The sequence below is a fragment of the Onychomys torridus genome, chromosome 10 (genome assembly GCF_903995425.1).
Source record: "Onychomys torridus chromosome 10, mOncTor1.1, whole genome shotgun sequence".
In the NCBI taxonomy this organism is placed as follows: Eukaryota; Metazoa; Chordata; class Mammalia; order Rodentia; family Cricetidae; genus Onychomys; species Onychomys torridus.
The window spans coordinates 65452854-65475529 of record NC_050452.1 but is presented as its reverse complement, the minus strand read 5'-3'; the positions used below and the strand labels follow the sequence as shown (position 1 = coordinate 65475529).

General features: G+C 40.4%; 1 protein-coding gene across 3 annotated transcripts in view; it reads left to right on the top strand.

Moving 5' to 3' along the window:
* C1qtnf7 (C1q and TNF related 7) overlaps positions 1–21250 on the top strand; it is a 103873-nt gene extending 82623 nt beyond the window's left edge. For all 3 annotated transcript variants that reach the window (XM_036201167.1, XM_036201168.1, XM_036201169.1), the window contains 2 exons: positions 14380–14625; positions 20285–21250. In XM_036201167.1, coding sequence (XP_036057060.1) covers positions 14380–14625; positions 20285–20916 — 878 coding nt within the window. In that variant the 3' untranslated portion in view covers positions 20917–21250. The remainder of the gene's footprint in view (positions 1–14379; positions 14626–20284) is intronic.
* The last annotated feature ends 1426 nt before the right edge of the window (positions 21251–22676 follow it).

The window sequence follows — 22676 nt, the reverse complement described above, 5'->3', positions numbered from 1 at the left end:
ATGATGTCAGACATTTGCTTGAAAACAATTAAAATACAGGAAGGGTAAAGGCAATTAAGCATATGAAGGTGTTAAGCCAACAGTATCAGCCTTAGTCACAAATGAAGATGGGTGGTGGGGACATGCACTCACTACTAGAACTTTCTTTCTCTTTCTGCGTATGTTTGAATTTCCTGTCATTGTTTTTACAAAATCTTTACAGACTGAATATGAATTAAAAAGTGATATTTTATACAAAGATAAGCATTATAACCTTAGCTAGATGCTAGATTCACAAAAATGAATATTTGCACATATCAAAAATGCCAGTGTCTTCTACATGGGAAGTCAGGAGTAGGGTCTTGGTGAGGCTGTGCTTGGCGGAGAGAAGCTTGGACATCGTGCTGAGACCCGAGCTCTAGTTCTGGCTTAGCATAAGAACATGGTGAGAGTAGGTAAAAGACCCCTCTTCATTAAGCTGTTTCTTGTGTATGAATTGAGAAAATCAGGCAGCTCTCTTCTAATACCCTCCCCTGAGGAATAAGGTAAAAAATCCCCACTGGATTGAAACTCGGCCTTTGCTTTCTCCTCTCAAGGCTGTATGCCCAGGGCCTGGGGCAGTTCCTGGCCACAGGAGGGGTCAATTATACTTGGCTCCTTCAATGAACCAGTGTGTTGCCTTTTTCAAAACCCATTTTCTCATCTGAACCTACTTCTTCCCTACAATGGAAGTAGGACCAGGTCAGAAGCCAAGCTGAAACTTTTCACTCTTTTCAGTCACTTTGTGAAGCCAGAAAGTGGCAGCAGCCACCAGCTCTGCCTTCATCAGCAGCACGGAGGGAAAGTCAACAACCTGTGTCCAGTGCCTGCTCACTGCCCTTCTGGGGCTTCTACCTAGCCCAAGACAAGGAACAGAACCTTCCATGATGAGCAGAGTCCTCCACGGCCCCGCATCACCACCATGCTCCCTGGTTGTTCCCAGCAGCCTCCATTCATCCTCCTCTACATCAGGCACTCTAATGTAGTGTTCTCTCCATCTGGCAGTATTTTCCTACTCCTATGCCTGGCAGTACTTACTCCTGTCCTGTATTAAGATCATACCATTCCCTTAGACAGATATCCTCTGGACCATACACTCAACTGTGTTACCTATGAAACACCCAATAATCTTTTCTCTGTGTTTTCAGAACACTCTCCAAAATTGATTGAGTTGATGAAAGTTCTGTTCTTCCCATGAAATAAATTTAAAAAAAGAAAAACAAGTTCATCTTTCTCTCACTTGTTGGTTGATTCTTCCCTGCTTTTTCATGACCTAACAAGAAAATTCTTCAGCTTTCTGGTAATATTAGATATAAGAACACTTCAGCTAGTCTGTCTGACTCAGCTTCAGATACTTTAAAAAAATGTAAAACCAATATCTAGTTCACATCCAATACAAAACCTGCTCTTCTTCCATGGCTTCAGCTCGATGTGAATGCTCTTCCACCACCTACTTCCTGCCCCCACAACTCCCTCCCACTCCTGGTGCCTCTACACTCAGCTCAGAAGGTGTAACAGAGTTAGAAGAAAATGATCGAATTACCTAAGTGGTGCATCTACACACTCTTCCTGGCTTTCAGAGCCTGCTACATGCTCCAAGCATTCAAATGTTGACTCTGTCAAACAGAATGCATTAGCAGGTCACCAGAGATATCCTTGGAACCCTATGCTTTACAACATCCTGGTATGGACAATTCACTTTCCAAACTGATGTCCAGTGAGACCCCCAGACCAGCTCAGCATCTTGTGTCCTGGGGGAACTCGCTGTTGTAATTGAAGGCCTGCTATAGATAGCCCAGATCTATCTAGCTTCTCAGTGCTTTCATATCCTGAATTCTTGCCTCTCCATAGCTGGCCCTGCTCTGCTCTCTCATTTCAAGTCAACCTTTGCCTTCCAAATGTTTACTGTCTATAGCCAAGGAAGACACCCAGACTGGGAGTCCAACTTCCTATACTCTCTACCAGATACCTGCAAGACTGTCAGTCACCACTCAGGTGACATCAAATATGAAGGAGAGAACCAGGTTCCTGCTAGCACCTCCTAACCTGTCAAGTGATTTCTTTGGGGTTCTTGTCAATTGCACATTAAAAATCGATGAGAATACATGTCAGAATCTTCTGATTTTCAGTCAACTTTCAGAAGGTACTTGGACACTGATAGTCCATTTTTCTCTGTCTTGGTTCAACTGAAATTCCAGGATGATGGGAATCCTTAACATCCTGTCAAGCACAGTTCTGGAACTATTTGATGAATGCCTATCTTCTCCACTCAATTTTGACCCCATAAACATTCTCTATGTTTGTTGAAAGTCAAGAATTCAGCCCCATACAGTACTAGAACAACAAGATGAGGTTATAAATAAAAGAATAAGATGAATGACAGGTGAAACTTCCCAAAGCCAGCCTACCCATCAAAATCACCCAAAGAGCTTTGAAAAAATATAAAGCTTATTCTTATCCATTGATATGATAGTTTAGTAGATCTGGTTTAGAAACATAGAACTAGGATTCATAGAAAGGTCCGAATAACATGTTAAGAGAGTTCAGGAGAGTATCATAATTGCTTGAAAGTATCATGGAAAGTTTCTGGGGGAAACAGTGATGAGAAAGGGCCTAGAGAGGACTTGGGTCATCAGGACCTGCAGCCACAAGGAATATCATTAGCAAGACTCTGAGACTAGAATGACAAGATTTGATTTCTTTTTTGTTGTTGTTGTTTTGTTTTGTTTTGAAAATGTTCATTTTTTTCTTTTTTTCTTTTTTTCTTTATTATTTATTTATTTATTATATTTGTGTTTTAATTTTACCCATCAGCCATGGGTTCCCCTGTCCTCCCCCTCCTGTCCCTGCCCCCACCTCCCCCCCCCAGCCCCTCCCCTCCATTCCCATCTTCTCCAGGGCCAAGACTCCCCTGGGGATTCAATTCAACCTGGTGGATTCAGTACAGGCAGGTCCAGTCCCCTCCTTCCAGGCTGATCAAAGTGTCCCTGTGTAAGCCCAAGGTTCCAAACAGCCAGCTCATGTACTAAGGACAGGTCTGGATCCCACTGCCTGGGTGCCTCCCAAACAGTTCAAGCTATTCAACTGGCTCACTTATCCAGAGGGCCTGATCCAGTTGGGGGCTCCACAGCTTTTGGTTCATATAATTCATGTGTTTCTATTAGTCTGGCTATTTATCCTTATGCTTTTCCAATCTTGGTCTCAACAATTCACACTCGTACAGTCCCTCCTCTTTCTTGACAATTGGACTCCTGGAGCTCCACCTGGGGCCTTGCCAAGGATCTCTGCATCCACTTCCATCAGTTATTGGATGAAAGTTACAGCACGACCATTAGGATGTTTGGCCATCTGATCACCAGACTAGGTCAGATCAGGCTTTCTCTCGACCATTGCCTGTAGTCTACAGTGGATGTATCATTGTGGATTTCTGGGGACCTCTCTAGCACTTTGCTTCTTCCTGTTCTCATGTGGTCTAAACAGAGAATTCTCAACAGAGGAAGCTCAAATGGCTGAAAAACATTTAAGGAATTGCTCAACATCCCTCATTATCTGGGAAATGCAAATCCAAACGACTCTGAGATACCACCTTACACCTGTCAGAATGGCTAAGATCAAAAACACAGAAGACCACTTATACTGGAGAGGATGTGGAGCAAGGGGAACTCTCTTCCACTGCTGGTAGGAATGCAAGTTTGTACAGCTACTTTGGAAATCAATATGGTGCTTCCTTAGAAAATTGGGAATCCATCTCCCCCAAGACCCAGCTATAGCACTCTTGGGCATATACCCAAGGAAATGCTCAATCATACCACAAGGGCATTTGCTCAGCTATGTTCGTATCAGCATTGTTTGTAATAGCCAGAACCTGGAAACAACCTAGATGCCCTTCAACTGAAGAATGGATAAAGAAAATATGGTACATATACACAATGGAGTACTACTCAGCAGAGAAAAACCATGACATCATGAGGTTTGCAGGCAAATGGATGGATCTAGAAAAAAATCATCCTGAGTGAGGTAACCCAGACTCAGAAAGACAAACATGGTATGTACTCATTCATAGTAGAATACTAGATGTAAAACAAAGATGACTAGACTGCTACACAACTCCAGGGAGGCTACCTAGAAAACGGGACCCTAGGAAAGACACAGGGATCACCTAATGACAGAGAAATGGATGAGATCTACATGAATAACCTGGACATGAGTTGGGGTAATGAAGGGCAAGGTTTGAGGGAAAGAAAGCTTAGGGGAGCAGGAGATCCCAACTGGATCAAGAACAGAAAGGGAGAACAAGGAATAACAGACCATGATAAATGGAGATTTGATTTCTAAGAGAGCTCATTGCATCTGTGGAGAGGAGAAGAAGCCTAAATCTGTGAAGCCCACCAGACTTCAGAAATTTGGGTGCAGAAGCTTGGTCTTGTATAGTTAGCAACATCCTAGGAAGAAAATACATATGGTGGTGCATGCTAAGTACAGATCAGGTTCCCCATTGTAGTTAAAGAAGGACAAGAAAATACAGTGAGAACTGAAGGACTTAACGCTTGCTCTCTGCTCATTAAATATCAGCTAGATCATCTTTCTGAAGCAATTATGGTTACTAACAAAATGATATGTGTGTGTGCATGCATGTGTGTGTTTGTGTGTGTGTGTGTGTGTGTGTGTGTGTGTCCAGTAGTGTAATGAGCCACCTTAGATCCACTGTTGAAAGCCAGTTCTGCACACAGCTTACCAACTTTGTTTTATGTGAATGTCATGTTGGTAGCTCCAAATTGGCTATAGTGGAGTGTGCAAATGCTGGAAATTGTAGCAACTACAGTTGTGGATTTCATTTTTCTCTTGTTTGAGAGCTTGAGTTACCAGAATGCTGTTGGGTATTCTGGGAACATTGGATGGACTTTAATGAGCTGAACTCAATTAAGATGAAAATTAAGTAAAAACTTTAAGAAAGTAATAGTTTGATGTGGGAGAAAAAAATTAAACGCTTAGGAAAAAAAACAGGCAAGTAGCAGGTAAAAATGGAATCTGAGGTGTTACTCTCAGCCAAGGCTCCCTTCAGCCAGTTTTCTACCCATAATTTTTTACCAGTGCTTTTGAAATAAGTGTAAAAATAACTGCATGAAATAGACCTAAAAAAAAATATTGTCTACATGTGAGTTCTGAACATGCTAAGAGAGCATTTCAAAAGTTTGTACTCTCTGGAGAGAAAAGTTCAAGGAAGGTATAGACTGTATTAAGTTATCTGAAATTAAAAGTGATTTTAGAAAGGACAAAAATCAAATATTGAATGGCATAAAAAATACCATGATCCTTTAAATACATGATAAATATTTGCACATAAAATGTGGTAAACACTAGCTAGGTATAGTGCTGCATGCCTTATTCCCAGCACTTGGGAGGCAGAGACAGACCGATTTTTGTGAGTTCAAGACCAGGCTGGTCTACAGAGTGAGTTTCAGAAAAACCAGGGCTACATAGTGAGACCCTGACTCAGGAAAAAAATATGGTAAACATAAGTGTGGAGGTTGAGGTCTGTAGAATCCAGAATATGGAAAATTAACAACTGGGTTTGATCAAAGGAAGATGTAGAAATACCTGTGTAGACGTGTAGAAATACCACACTGAACATCATTAATGAGGACACTTACTATGTGTTCACCAATGATCTTAAATGCAACACTAGAAGGAAATAACAGAAAGTGTGAATAGAACTGAAAGCAAATGTAAGTATCCATGAATTGTACCAATAAGTAGCTAACTGAAGGAAGAGGATAAGAACACACCTCCCAGCTGAGCAGGTCACACACATCTTTAATCCCAGCACTGGGGAGGCAGAGGCAGGTGGATATCTGTGAGTTCAAGGCCAGCCTGGTCTACAGAGTAAGTTCCAGGTCAGCCAGAGCTACATGGTGAGACCCTGTCTTGAAAAAAAAATACACATCCCCATTTACTGGTCAACAAACTAGTTCCTCAGCAGAGATTATTCCATTCCAGATAGTTAGAAAAACCCATTCAAGAAGTCATCACTCGGGAAAAAACTAATAATAAACTAATTATAAAATTAAGTTTCTCCATGGCTGACACGCTTGCACTCTAATAGCACATGTCAAGAACTGTAAGGAAGCATACAAATAATTAAGCACAAGCATTTTTTATTTGAGGACAAGAAGTAAACCTAGGCAGTCTCTACGACTAGGAGTCTACACTGATTTAGAAAATGAAATACCTGGCTGATGTTTAAGACTTGGTTTGTGATGGTGTTCATGTTTTGAAAGTCAACAAATTTAAAGGACCTATGCTCCAGCTTGGAGAATGGATAGTTAAACATAGTGTAAATCTCATAGGAATGGTGGTACACTTACAGTTTTGGCCAAATCTGTGATCAGTGTTCAATTCCAAGTCTGTAGGGGTAAAAAGAAAAAAAAAGAACTCTTACAATTAGACAATTAGATTCTTATTGTTGAGAAGAATTGGGAGGAAAACAAAGTAAAAGCAAGCTTTTTATCACATAATTTCCATAAATGCCATCATGTATTACAAATTGCTGCTGCCAAGGAGATATAAGCAATACATATCAGATGGGAACAAGGATGTTGATTACAGCAACATTGAGCTAGTCAGGCTTTAGATGCACACTCTGCCTTTGGATTTATTAGGAAATGTTGTCTATACAAGCAACAATGGAGTCTGTACATCCCTCTTTTAAACACTCAACCATTTGTCTATTCCACAAAGAGCAAAGAAAACATCAATACAGTTCTTATAGCCCTCTCTTTTGCAGTTCATAGAACAGAATGAAAGGCCTACTTCTTGCCATATTTACCAAGAGTAGGGACGACAGTCCGTGGTCCCCACCTAAAAACCCTCATGTAGTAAATGATTCTTTTCTCTAAGCTAACAACCAATTCCAGTAGGTGAGTAATTCTTTTCTCGGAACCATCTTATAGGAAAATCAATGAAAAAAGGAAAAAATTAAATAAGCAAATCTTTTAAAAAGGCCACAGCAAGAGAGATGGTAAGCTTCCAAACTTACCAGTCAAGGAAAGCCGGCACTTACAGCTTGTCCCAAACAAAACCATAATTTTAACTGATCCCTGAGTTGAGCCTCGCTGGATGAATGACTTCCAGGGCCTCTGGCTCTTTGGGAGTAAGCGAGAGGATTATTTTTAGCACAACTATTTGGAAATCTTTGAGAACTTGGACCTGCTGTTCTGTCTGGTACCAAAGCAAGTTTCTCACTGAGCTCTCAGGAAAGATCCTGACTTTTGTACATTGGGAATCCTGCAGCAACCCACCCTCCCAGATCACGGTACGGTGTTTATTCTTTTTTTCAGAACTTTGGTAAATGTAGAGATCATGGTCCATCTTCACTATGATGGAGTCTTTGGCTCAGTGTACAAGTAGCTCTTTAAGAAGGATGAAGGAAGTGAAGACCTAGCTCTGAAACTCTAACTGACACTGGCTTCTTTGCCATGGACAATGGTCTCTGGCCCTTGCCTCTCCTGCAGACCATCACAAAGGGGTCCATGGTGGGTGATACAGACTAGGGGACTCTAAAAATTTTTGCAAATGTCCAAGTTTCTTTTTTCATTGTTCTTTCATCATAGCACTTTACACAAAGCAGCCAAAACTATAAATCAGGAGCTGTTGTAGAAAATCCTAATGACTATATGCCTTTTCATTCCACTTTTGTTGAGATTCTACTGTAGCTCAGCCTGTCATATATGTCAGGAATAGGGAGTCTATGTGTTGCTAGGGAAATGAACAGGTAAATAGGTATAAAACCAGTTGTGTGGTCCAGGAGAAGAAGGGACTTCATTTAAATGTGGAAATCAGTTCTACACAGGAAAATGGGGCCTGCAAGGAGCTAAGGGGCTCATCAGAGAAAGAATTGGGTTTAAAAGCTCAAGTTTCCATCCTGTCCCAAGCTCATAGACCCCCCCCCCCCACTGAAGCAAGAAGAACAGATTCTGATATTGAGCAATGTCTATCTCAGAGGCCAAGGAGAGGTCTAGTTTGGGCCTTCTCAGTAACCTCTCCTCTTCCTAATGATTTCCAGGCAGAGCATATTTGGGACTTAAATTAATTAAATCCAGTCTTCTGTCATGAGGTAATAGATGAACATTCAGTGTTTCTGACAAGATGTCAGTTCAAATCCTAGCTGCACCATTTTGTGAATTACAAAAATTTTGTCTCTGTGAATGAGACTTGTCTAGGAAAGTTGAATAAAAAAACTCATATAATATCTGTCCTTTTTCTGCTTGAGTGTTTTATGATATAATGCCTTGAAAGCCCATCCATGTTGTGCATTCATCAACATGTCTTGTAATTTTCAAAGCTGTCACATATGTGTGTCACAGATTATTTATCTGTTAGTTAACACTTAGGTTGCTCCTTTTAGTAGCTGTGAATGCTGCTTCCATGAACATGAATATGCAAATATCAATTTGAGTCCCTGTACTTAATTCTTTGTGGTATATTCCCAGAAGTGGAGTCCATACTTGACCATATTTGAGTCCTTGAAGTCCTTTTCTAGCATTTGTGTTCTCTTGAATAATATTTTCTCTTGTTATAACAAAAATCACTCTATTTACCAAGAAATCTCAAACTACATATATATTTTCCGGAGGCTCAATATTTACATTGACTTAATCAATGCCTCCCTGAGTGTTTCTTATGGATAGTTTGGCAAGAAAGGATTCTATGACTAAAAAATATGCATGCTACTATATACTACATCCTCCCTTAAAGATTCAGAATATGTATTTACATGAAAAGTCTGGTATATACATGTGTTTTTAAATGTATGTTTTAAAATCTAAAAACCTGTCACTTCGTTATCCCTAAAGAAAAAGTTAGAGTAGAAAGTCATTTACATTTAGCATTCAGAGCCCGTCTGAGATTAGCATTATATCCAGAGCTTTGTTTTCTAAGTCCAAAGAAGCATTAAAGTGGAAAAAAATACATGTCAGTACATATTCTACATAAATTTGCATAATTCAAGCCAATGCTTGAAAGGATATTGCAAGAGAGGGGACTGCTAATGGAGATGTTTTCTCCTGAGGATTTTAAACATATTCTGAGGTTGGATTATAGTGTGTAGTGAGTCGTACACTTTGATTAGTTTTATGCTGTGCAAATTATGTCTTTTCAAGCTGTCCAAAATCATTATAATGTAAAGTTTTGACTCGTGTGGTTTATTCTCAGTCAAAACAACCAGATTCCTTGTGATGCTTTAAATTTGGGGCAGTAGATGAAAATGGGTTGCTCAGGAAATGGTGCTGGAAATGTGCAGGTGTATTGCTTCCTCACAGTTTTTAATCAGGAAAACCTAGTGGACCAAATTTGCATATGTGATAAAAATAGAATGTGAGAATTGAAATAAATGTAAAATTATCATTAGTATCCTGTAGTGGGGGAAACCTTCTAAACATAATAAATTAAACTTTAGAAAAGGTTTTAATAATAAAAAACATTTTAAATGTATGTGAACACAGGAGCTGGAGAGATTGCTCAGTGCTTAAGTGTGCTTGCTGCTCTTCCAGAGGACCCAGGTTTGGTTTATAGCACCCATGTCAAGCTTACAAATGCCTATAAATTCAGCTCCAGGGGATCCAACATCTCTAGCCTGTTCAGGTACTTGCACTCACACACACGTACCTACACACTGAAACACATAATAAAAATAAAATAAATATTTTCAAAAGTGAGGAAAACCTAGAAAAACATTTTTTTGTATTTGTCATAAAGCATATGAGATAGGTAAATATAAATATTCATTATACTAATATTTAAAATAGCAAAAGAAACTACCCCAAATGTCCATCGGCAGGACAATACTTAAATATAACCTATGCATATGACTGATATCCTAGAGTCCCTGAAACAAAAGGAATGTGGTGTACCTATGTGAAGAGATGTCAATATAGATAGATGCACTGAGTTCTCTATCTAAAGGTTCCACATGCCAACATTCAATGAATCACAGAAAAACAGTAAGTAATAATTGTTTATTAATTATCTGCTGCACATGGACAGACTTTTTATTATTATTCTGTAAGTAGTACAACTGTTTACAAACATTTTCGTTATGTTAGATATTAGAAGTAATCTAGCAGTAAATGACTCAAAGTATATAGGGCAGTGTGCATGGGTTATATGCAAGCACAACACAAACTTATATCAGGGTCTTGAGCCTCCTTGGCTCTTGGTATCTATGGTGGGGTGATGATCTTGGAACAAATTCTCCACAAACATGACTCATGTGAGAGCAAAATGAGAATGCTATCTACAGAAACCTAACTTGGAAAGGACACACAAGAAGTAGACAGCAGGACTTGTCTCCAGGGAAGAAACTAGTATTTAGGAGACAGAAAAACAACATTAGATTCACTTATAATCTTTTACCTCTTTCCTTTTGATCTTAAGAAAAACATTATCCATATATTCAAAAAAAGTTTAATATGCTTAAGCACTGTAGGTTATATAAAACTAAACCAGTTCAGCCTTTAAAATGTAGTCTTAATCACAGCAAAAAGATCCCATGGGTCCAGGAAAAACATTTCAACCTTCTTTTCCTTTTTTGTCTTATAACAGTCTCATAATTTCTCATTAGTTTTTCTTCCCACAGAACTCACAACTCATCTTCCAAAAGTCTCTTCTCCCAACTTGGATGTTTGTGTTAAATGCTATTTTGGTGATGGGACTCATTAGTAAATAAGAGAAAGATCCATGCCCTTGTGTAGTTTGGATGCTGTGGGATCTATCTGAACGAAATACATACCACAAAATAAATCATCAACAGGGATCATTTAGTGGGCTGAGATGAGAAATGCCATGGAAAACAGGAAAAAAAGAAGCAGGAAGAGGGAGGGTTGGGGGTTAGAAGAAAGAGCTTTGCAGTATTAAATAAGATGAAACTGGTTGTACTGAACAAGATGACATATTAGAAAGATCTCAAGAAAGAGATGAGGAATTAAGCCATATGGTCATCTTGATGCAAGAGTTTTACTCAAAAGGAGACCGAAATGATCCTAAGGAGGGTTATACCAGGTGCCTTTGAGGGACACCAAGGAATCCATTGAAACTTGAACTGGGACTGAGGAATACAATGAAAGATGAAGTCACAGAATGTAAGGAGACCTGTGAGGATCAAGCAGATCTTGTAGACATGGCAATGTTGACTCTTAAAGGGAACTAAGAGCCACTGTGGTGAGAAGCCACTGTGGTTTCCCATGGTAACCCACACTCTGTCATCTTCATGCATGAAGTGAGTCCTGAGACTTGCATGGACACTCACCATCATGCCACGTCATGCAGTGAGTACCACACACAGCACCTTGCTCCTCCCTCCAAGTGACTGTTAATACATACTCATCTTGAATAATACTCAGAGGTCCTGGCTGGAGCTGTAAGTAAGCATTCAGACTTCTATACCAGACAGTTCTCTGGTGCTTTTGTCAAGGAAAAGCAGTTCATTCCTTCAATGATAATACTGTTTCATTGGCTTTATTCATTCCTCCTTCGAGCATACGCTGCTGCTACCAGTGAAGTATTCTTTCTCCCAAGCACATTCCTTTGTCTATCATTAACCAGCTTCTCAGTGCACTCTTTTTCCATTATGCTCCCATGAGGACTGCTGATGCCTGGGCTCCCCAAAGCTACTTTTCTCCCAATATTTTCAGGTCCTTCTCAGTCTTCAGCCTTTGGTGTTCTGTATGTATGTGGTTAAAAGCCTTCACCTGAGTATCCTCCTTAAGTGTGTTCTACAAAGAGGAACTGGCATTTTATTCAAGGCATCCAGCTTTAACAAGAGCAAAGATTGCACATGGGATGCTCCTTCCATTAATTTTTATCTGAATCTTCTCCAAAACAGCTCAAATCTTGTTTTTTCTAAAAAAAAAAATCATACACAAGTACAATGCATTTTGATCATAGCCATTCCAATTCCCACCATGCTCCCCGACATCTTTTTTTCTAATTCATGTCCTCTCTCTCATGTATATATAGAGAAATAATTATATATTATATGTAGATATAAAAATTATTATATATGTACATAACACACACATATATATGTGTTATGTGTATGTATATGAATTAATGTTGTCTGTATGTACATGAGTTTAGGGCTGACCATTAGAGCTTAGACAACATATCATGGGTTGTCTCTTCAGAAAATTGACTTACCCTCTCAGCATCCATAGACTACCTGTAGCTTCTCAACTGGGGTTGGGGCAGGGACTACTAACTGTGAGCCTTACCCCTATCCACATTTGGGATGTTGTCTAGTGTGTTCGTGTGGAGGTATTGGCAGGCAGCCATAGATGTTGAGAGTATGTGGGAACAACACCCCTGCCATGTCCAGCCGAAACTTTTCTGCAGCAGTCCTCAGGGTCCTCTGGCACTTACCATCTTTCTGGTCCCTCTTCATGAAGTTCCCTGAAGAGCTCCTATCTCTGTCAGAACCACAGGGTTTGTCAAAAGTACCTTAATCCCGTTTGAACACTAGGATCCGTGGTTTGAGGTTGGTACTGGCCCTGTTTGGGGTGTGACTGAACACAAAGGTTCCAGTATTAGAGGCTCGATCCCACTGTGGTGGTTGTGAGAGCTCTAAGGCCTGGAGTCCAGAGCAAAGTCACAAAATAAGCGCTCTCCATTGTTCTGGCTTCCTGTCTCCCCACCCCTCCCACCCTGATACTATATGCCGTGGTGTGATGCAAGCCACAATGGCCTTTGAGAGAGCCTGTGCCACATGGCATTTTCAGTCCTCAGATTTTCAGCCTCCAGACTGATAACTAAATAAACCTCTTTCCCTTGTGAACCCCTTGCCTCAGGCATTTCATTGCAGTAGCAAAACACAGAGTGATATAATATGGTATGGCAGGTCCAGCACATAGAACATGACAAAAGTGTTTTAATCCTTGGATAGGAGGGTCTGGTAACACTGGATATATTGTTTAAGCATTTTTGATGATAAGATCTTTAAGATTTTTGATTACTCCAAAATCTCATGTACATTTCTTAGGTTATTAATCCTGAGTTGGGGCGAATTTGGGGGGTATAACTCCAAGATATTACAATCTTTCCATGGGCACCATAAAAGTGGTGTGCTTTTTAAATTTTCTGGGGTGGCTGTCAAAAATGACATCTGATCACTTTTCCCACATTTTATTAATATTCCCCTTCAGAGAGTATTGTCCAGATCAAGCACCATGAAGATTGGGTGTGAAAACACAGGCCCAGCCATTCAAAAACTACTCGTGTACACAACCCACAGAAACACCTGTGTGCATCCTCCCATTAAAGAAACTGCTCATCCTAAGGATGAAAAATCAGGTCTCCCCAGCTTATGCCATCCTCCCATGACTTTAGCCTATATGCCAGGGTGTCATACTAATACATCATTCATGACTCTGTGTATCCAGACTCTGTGGAGCAAGAAGCCAAGTCCTGTTAGGTTAGACTTGAAGAGACCTGCATCTACTTCACACAGTGCGCAAGGCACTCTGCATGGTTTAAGTTCACACAGCTCTTTAATCGACCCCCAGTACTAACAGCTTAATGGGACACAGAGGCATTATATCCTGCAGATTTTAAATTAAAGTTTCAGACTCCTCCAGGACATGCACAGTACTGCAATTAACACTAATTGGCATTACACATGATGAACAAGTGGAAAACATGGTTTTTCTGAAAATGCTTCTTTTCTCCCATGAATCAAAGAACGTGATGGATGCATACAAAGATGAGTAGGATGATACCCAGCATGTGTTACATTAGCACAACTCTGTAAACAACGTCTACACACGCAAGAGAGGAGAGACAAAGACGGTAATTAACGTTACAGATAATTGGTCCTATAAGCACTTAAGTGTTAGATGAAAAACAAAGTTCTAAATCACAGGATTGGCACAGTATCACTTTTCTCCACAACACAGACACACACAAGACTAGAAATATGTATATACTGAACTATGAAGGACAATTAATTACCTCTGATTAGTGGCAACCACGCCAGTGTTTATCTGAGTCATTTGAATGTGTTGTTTTATAATGCAAAAAGGACAGGTGGTTTTGCCAAATCCATCCATTCTTGCAGAATAAATGCAGCAAAGAGGTGTGTTTAGAATGTTTTCATCCCTCATCTGTGTTAGTCCCTTTATTAGGCACCGAGGATTCTGCATCAATGATGGACTGACAGCTTTTTAAATCATGAGAGGAAGCAGGGCTCTCAACGTGAGGAAAATCAAGTGTTGGAGGAGGCTGCTACATATGCCCATCCTTCGATTCACATCAACTCCGACATGCCGAAGCCCCTCCCTGGAGAGTGCTCTGATGTCTTTACTTCTCTTCTAGAGCCCAAGATGATTGTCCTGCTCTACGTGACAAGTCTTGCCATCTGTGCAAGTGGACAACCTCGGGGCAATCAGGCCAAGGGAGAGAGCTACTCTCCAAGGTACATCTGCAGCATTCCTGGCTTACCTGGCCCCCCAGGCCCTCCTGGAGCCAATGGCTCCCCTGGGCCCCATGGTCGCATCGGCCTTCCTGGAAGGGATGGTAGAGATGGCAGGAAAGGAGAGAAAGGAGAAAAGGGCACCGCAGGTAAGGAAAGATGAGGTTCTGCAAAGACCCACCCTCTCCCCCCTCCCTTCGTTGCCTCTTCTCAGTAGGAACTGCTCCTTCAATAACTTCCCTACCTCACTTTCCTTAATCATAACTGACTTTTACCGTGACTATGCTTCAAATGCTACTTTAACTCTTTCCAGCCTTAGTGACAACTTTCTCGGGTGGACATTTTAACTATGGGAAGGTAAGAAACCCAAGCCTGGTTAAAGGCACTGCAGGAGATGAGCATAGACGGGAATGCACTGTGCATGACCGCTGGAGCTGGACTTCCAACAAGTGACACCTGGAATCATGGGACAACAGCTGGATGTGTGGAAATCTGAACAGTCAGACAAATGGGCCAGAGCAGGGAAAGAATTGGGATTTGGAAACTCGGTTTACCACCCTGCTCAGAGCTAATGTTCTAAACAAATATTCCTCAAGGTCTTCTAGATTTTTCCATGTATACAGCTAGAAGAATAGTGTCAAACAGCCGGCCTTTCCTCGCTCAGCACTCCCCCACCTGTCCTGTTACATAGCACTTTGCAAAAGGAGAATTGTCCTCTAGTCCTCCTGGATAATGTTCAGGCTTTTCCTCCTACAGATAAGTTATCCTGGGAAGCTTGCCAGACTCCACAGTCCTTCAGAGAAAACCAAATTGAAATTCTCCAGAGGTTGTGTTAACTCTACAAGAAGAAAGGATTTGGAATCAATCTTTGAAAATGCGCTTCTGAGTGTACAAGTTAGACAAAAGATAAGAAGGGAAAAAACACATAGATCTCAAAAATATGCCTCTACCCAATCACCACACCTGATTTACTGCGGTTCTGTGACACAATGCCACAGTATACATCCAGATTATTGCCTAATGTGTCATTTCCAAACACTCCATGCAGGAACGTGTGGGGCAAATTGATAGCAGTCAGATGCGTGAACATTGTTCAATATTAAGGAACCTTATGTAAAGATTCAATGTCAGATAAACCTTGTATTTGGAGCTTACATGTAGTTATTCAAAGGTGGCTGTCTATAAGGTAGCTCATGTGAATACAAATTATAACTGAGCCATGATTATAAGTATCCTTAAAATTCTATGACACACAGATTATAGTTCTGTATGACTGACCTTTTCAGCTTGCTGTGTCTGGAAGGAAGAGGGTAGTGGCTAATCATACAAGCATTGGCACCAGAAAACCAGACTCAAACCTTGGCTCTTTCAGTTAACTTTATTTAACATCCTTGGGCATGTAGCCTCTTTGAACCTCATCTGTAGATTGGCAATAGTAAGTTTAAAGGTAGCTATATATGGAGTATGTCCTATAGAACAATTGCCATGTGCTAAGTACTTCGTAAATGTTACATATTGTTAATTATTAAATTTTGATCCACAGGTCAAAGATAAGTCTGTGGCCACCTAAAGCATATCAGATATTTGCATTATGATTCATAACAGTGGCAAAATGACAGTTGTGGAGTAGCAACAAAAATAATTTTATGGTGAGGGTCACTACAGTGTGAGGAACTGTATTAAAGGGTTGCAGTATTAGGAAGATTGAGAACCACTGCTCTAGACATTGCACACTGTTCCCAGGGACTCAGCTGCTGGAGAAACTGTTCTAGACACTGGTAACATAGATATTTGTCGGGGGGGTGAAGGGAAAGGATTATCTAAGTACATCACTGCAGTAGCTCTAGATACTGACCATCTATTAAGAACTCACTATGCGTTATTTATGTTAATATTCACCATTATAGTCTGCAGTAACTAACATATAATAAAATAATGCTACAAGTTAAACCATTGAGATTCAAAATCAAAGTGACTTTTCCAGTCAAAGATTATGTAAATCCAAAAGCCACACCTAAGACTATACACAGCTCAAAGAGGACAGATAGACCTGACTGAAATTGTGAAGAGATGCACATATCACTCAGAAACCAAACCTGGGAAGTTCCGTCCAGTGCTTCCTCTCCAGTGACAGCACTGAGTCTTTTCATTTGTACACCCTTCTTGGATACCAGATGGCTGTCACCTCACCAAGTCCAGGCAGAACTAACTGTATTCTTCTTCCAACTTTGCTACCCTAAACTTGAAATGAAAAGATTACTACACCAAATTATAAATTATCTGCAAAACATATCTTACTAGTCTGTAGCAAGCATTATATATATTATATATATATATATATTAATATATCTATTAACCACATTAAATTAAATCCAAATGCATGCTCATTCAAATATTGATAGAACTATCTCCTCAAGCATTCTTATATCTTTTGGTTGTGAGTATAGCCTTTAACAGCTGGGCCATCTCTCAAGCCTTCTCGAAGCTTTCTTCATTTCAGTTTAATGTAAAGATTTTCGTATGTATAAGCCCCTGTCACATATGAGAGCTTTCAGACAATATTACATGGTTCTAAACATAAGGTATGGATGGAAGCATAAATCCACTGATGGAAGGACAGATGGGTGGCTAGACAGATGATGCATGGATGAAAGGAGGGATAAAATCATTCCAAAAAGAAAATGTAGGTAGGCCCCTTTGAGGGAGAACTAAAGAAACTCTATATGGCTAGGCTTCTTCAGTATATACACATAGCTTAATCCTTAATGCATAATGATTTATCCTTTGTTTTTCCTTCTGAGTATATGGTCTCCTGGAATATGGGAAAATTCTCCATCTAAAAAGGAAGAAGTCATATATATTAAAGATGTGTTTATTTACTATGTATAGTGTTCTGCCTGCATGTTTGCCTGCATGCCAGAAGAGGGCACCAGATCTCACTACAGATGGTTGTGAGCCACCATGTGGTTGCTGAGAATTGAACTCAGGACCTCTGGAAGAGCAGCCAGTGTTCTTAACCTCTGAGCCATCTCTCCAGCCTCCATGTATATTATTATTACATTTACTCCATGACTAGGTGTATCTGCAGTTCAGGGTATTAAATATGTATTACAAGCACTGAGATTGTAAAGAGTTCCTCATACTTGTAATTTGCATTTCAGTATTTATGAGCTGTTCTCAAAAAGTTTTCAAGAGGGTGAGACCTCATGCAACCTATGCCAAACCTTTATTTCAATGACTGGGCAGCCTAAGCCAGGAAGATCTTACGCCTTCTTCAGATTCACTACCCAGTCCACAGCTGAAGTGGGTTCTATCTCAGGCATGCTCAGTCACTTTTGACTGTGTTGCCTGCTAAGTTGGAGTCTCTGTATTCCAAATAGAGCCCTTGAAGCCAGAAGAGGAGTGACTAACCCAGAATCTTATAAGTAGCATGATTTGAGTTTGTAACAAAGTCCTATGGTTAAAATTGTCAGGGAAACACGAATGGTTTCATTATTGTATTGGAGATCAGTGATGAAGGCTGAAAAGGTTAAGCTGCTATTGAAGCTCAAATCCAGATTTCAGACTTGGTAGTCTTTGATTCGTGAATGACCAAAGAAATTTCTACTCCCTTTCTACCCCAAGGAATCAGGCACTGATGAAGCTCAGACTGTTAGGACTTTGTTTCAGGAGACAACTATCATGTGGGTTCTGCTTGGACCAGTAGAGTTTCAACTTAACAGGACTGTCTGCATTAAGGGGACATAACTGTTGTTGATAAGAATGCTGATCTTGTCTCACCGACAGCAGTGACATTCACTGACAATCACCTCCATGTGTCATAAACTGCTACACAGCCATTTCATAAGGATTAAAACACTGTGCTTGACATTTTAAGGGTAAAGCTTTAATTCTCCTAAACTTTACATTACCAAGATATTTCCTTGTTAATCTTGCCAATTAGCAGGAAAAAAAAAGAATCAAGTTATCACATGCATGCACAGAAGTATGTACAGCACTCCAATAATTGATAGCAAAGCACCAGCAAGATAAAGGTCTTAGCTGAGTGAGAGTCCCTGAGAAGAAAACCATGGTTACAAGAGACACCAGGCATTAATACATTTCCTGAATGACTACATATATATATGTGTGTGTGTGTGTGTGTGTGTGTGTGTGTGTGTGTGTGTGTACATATATATATATATATATATATATATATATATATATATATATAAAACTGAAGACCAACAATTTGGATACTTTGGGTGGAAATACTATTATCCAAGTACTATTTATGACATGGATTTGGTCACAAAATTAAAACCTTTTATTACACTAATTATTGCTGTTTTATAAAAAAAAAAAGTCAATTTTGCTGATGGCTTTCAATTAAGATCATTTTTTCTCTATAGTTAGCCTCTAATTAACCTGCAGATGTAAAGATTCAGACATGCAGAAAATAAGCCTATATTGGGGCTTAAAATTGGCTAAAATTCTTTCACATCCATTGTTTTTTCTATATGTAAGGGGCTCCAGAGAGGTTAGGAGAAAAGTCTAAAGTGATACATTCAGTGGTAAGAAGCATCTAGATGGAGGGGAGAAAGCCACCATGAGGTTGGGAAGGCTTAGGATCCTTCTAATCCTAATACATAATCGAGTCCCTTTGCCTCCTCAAAAAGTGAAACTGCAGAATGGTGAAAGCAGCCATCATTTTTTTTTAGTTACAGTAGCATGTGATGCCCCAATGTTCCAGGTCCACTTAAAGTTTACAGGGTCAACCAAACCCATTGCCCTAGAGGATGGGGTGCCCAGGCTCCAGAGTTGGGCAGGCATGTGTTCAGATTGCAGCTCCATCACTTAGTAGCTCTGTTCTCTTGATTCAGTGTCTTTATCTGCAATGAAGTTAACAATTCTTGGTTTTTAAAGTTGTTGTGAGGTTTAAATATGATAATGCATGCAAATGAAACATTTAACATTGGTCCTGGTATATAGGAAATAGTTGATACATAGAAAATTTGATTTTTAATTATTTTATTATTAATATTAACAGGGTTAGAATAAGACAAAGACTAAGCTGTCTCCAAAACATCATCTGGTTCTGTCTCCCCTCGGGATTCAATGTAGAAAAAATACCAGCATGCTCTCTGATGTGTAGTTAGAGTTTTCCTGCCTGGCCCACAATCAGGACAAATCTCTCTCACCCACCAGGCCCATAGACGCTCAGAACCAACCAAGTAAACACACAGAAACTTACATTGTTTAGAAACTGTATGGCCGTGGCAGGCTTCTTGTTATCTACTTCTTTTATCTTAAATTAACCAATTTCTGTTAGTCTATACTTTGCCACATGGCTTATGGCTTACCAGTGTCTTTACATATTGCTTTTCATGGTGGAAATTGGCAGTGTTTCTCTTCAGCCTTCCACCTACCAGAATTCTCTTCTCTCTTGTCCCACCTATCCTTCCTGCCTGGCCACTGGCCAATCAGAACTTTATTTACACCGAGCGATATCCATAGCACTGATGTCCTTCTGTAGTGACAAGTATCTGGATATGATTAATATGTAGCAGGTGATATGTCTTCAAAATAATAGTTTATTAGTCTAATTAGTCTAGGTCTAATTGAAGTCTCAAATACTGGAGAAAACCTATGTGAAGTTTTTCTATTTTCATTTTTAGTATATCAATGATTTCCAGATGCCTTTTAATTAGCAGAAAGCTGTTGATAGTTTACTAACAAGATATGATTGGAATGTGTCAGCAGTGTGTAGAGATGTTGTGTGTGACTCTCTAGAAGAACTATTAATTTAGCTATGAATTGTTTTTGAAGGTCTAAAAGGCAAGACTGGACCACTGGGCCTCACTGGTGAAAAAGGAGACCAAGGAGAGACTGGGAAGAAAGGACCCATGGGACCCGAGGGGGAGAAGGGAGAAGTTGGTCCAGCTGGACCTCCTGGGCCGAAGGGAGACCGAGGAGATCAAGGGGACCCAGGGCTTCCTGGAGTGTGCAGATGTGGGAGCATCGTGCTCAAATCTGCTTTTTCAGTTGGCATCACAACCAGCTACCCAGAAGAAAGGCTACCCATCGTATTTAACAAGGTCCTCTTCAATGAGGGGGAACACTACAACCCGGCCACGGGGAAGTTCATCTGTGCTTTCCCGGGGATCTATTACTTTTCTTATGATATCACATTGGCCAATAAGCACCTAGCAATTGGGCTGGTGCACAATGGGCAGTACCGAATAAGGACCTTTGATGCCAACACAGGGAACCATGATGTGGCTTCAGGGTCCACAGTCATCTACCTGCAGCCAGAAGATGAGGTCTGGCTGGAGATCTTCTTCAATGACCAGAACGGCCTCTTCTCAGACCCAGGCTGGGCAGACAGCTTATTCTCTGGATTTCTCCTCTACGTTGACACAGATTACCTGGATTCTTTATCAGAAGACGATGAGCTGTGATCCGGACTGCAGACATGAATGTTACATCATGAATACCATGAAGGCTTACATTTTGATTTAATCTGGGGAGCTGGAAGGAGGAGCAAATGAGAAGAGGATTCAGAAATTCCTTTTACAGACAGCTCTAGCAGAATTTATCAAAATAAGGCAAAACACCTAACAGCTGAAATCACAGCAAAACAAATAGTATAGAATAGCCCAAGACATGAACTCCTTGAAAGTAATGGTGATAAATATTTAAGAAAATTAAAGATAATGTTAACAAATTTGAATGCCCTTGAAGATACAACCAGAGGATAGTGACCCTGCCTCATTAAACATTCATAAAACTCCAGTTTTGTTTGTTATTTAGGATAATCATAACATTACAGACAAATTCTTTGACAATACTCAAGAGTCAAAAAAAAGCAGGAGACACTAAGAATTTTCTAACAAATTAAAATGGAGTGATAAATTATTTATTCCTTTATGCTTTTACATGTATACTCCACAACTCTCTGTCTCTGTCTCTGTCTCTCTATGTGTCTCTGTCTGTCTGTCTGTCTGTCTGTCTGTCTGTCTCTCTCTCTCTCTCTCTCTCTCTCTCTGTGTGTGTGTGTGTGTGTGTGTGTGTGTGTGTGTGTATGTGTGTGTGTGTGTGTGTGTAAGCCAGAAGACAACATCAGCTGTCACTCCTCAGGTGCCGTCCATCTTGTTCTTTGAGTCAGAGAGTTCACTGAACCCGGAGCTCACTTATCTGGGCTGCCTGGCTGACTAGTGAGCCACAAAGAGTCCCTGTTCTCATCTCTCCAGCACAAGGATTATAAGCACATGCCACCATGCCTGGCTTGTTTCTACTCGGGTTCTGAGGGATCAAACTCAGGTCCGTGGTATTATGAAGCACACACTCTACTGACTATGCTATCAACTCAGCACTTAGCAGCTCTTTATTGAGACTGTGTGGGGTAGACACTGAGTGCAGAGCAGACCCTGAGTGCTGATCAGTCTCAAAGGTGGGGAAAACAGTCATAGCCTTGTTTCAGGCAGACTAGTGTGTGGTAAGCCTTCTGCCACAGTTGTATGTTATGAGCACCATGTCAAACAGATTGCTTCAATGCCAGAGACACACAAGACCCATGATTTATGGGTTTGGAAGCCAAAGATGTCACACACACAGGAAAACACTAGGCATGCCAAGGTATGTTTCTATGGGTGCAATTAATGCAAAGGAAATAAGGAATCCGCTTCTGCATTCTCCTCATCCCACATGCCATATCAGCATTATTTTCAGTTGAAAAGGAGTGAAAGATAGAGAAACAGGAGAAGCCTGAGGAGGGAAAGGGAAGTAGTGACTGGAGAGAAACAGGCATTAACCCAGTGCTTTAACCTGGGGGTTTTCTAACACTGAGTAGGTTTCTTCCAAGCAAGGGCACCACTTAAATTATTGCAGGAAAATGTTTCTCTAGAATTACCTTGAATTAGAATGCAGCAAAGCACATGTCCCCAGACTTCTGAATGAGGAGGGATGGAGACTGAACAGGGAGAAGGGGGGCTGAATGGTGGCTATTAGTCTTCCAAGCCTCTCACTTCCTTGTTAGCATTGCTGCCCGCTGAGATTCTCTGCTTAATCTCAGCCATGATTCTGTCTTAAGTACCCCTCCTTAGGTCTACAGTAATGATATTCTCTTTGCCTTTCCCTTCCTGTATTTTCTTTGCATCCTTGTCCTTGCTCATTAAAGATTTTAATGCCTGCTATGTACGAAACACCATACTGGATTCTG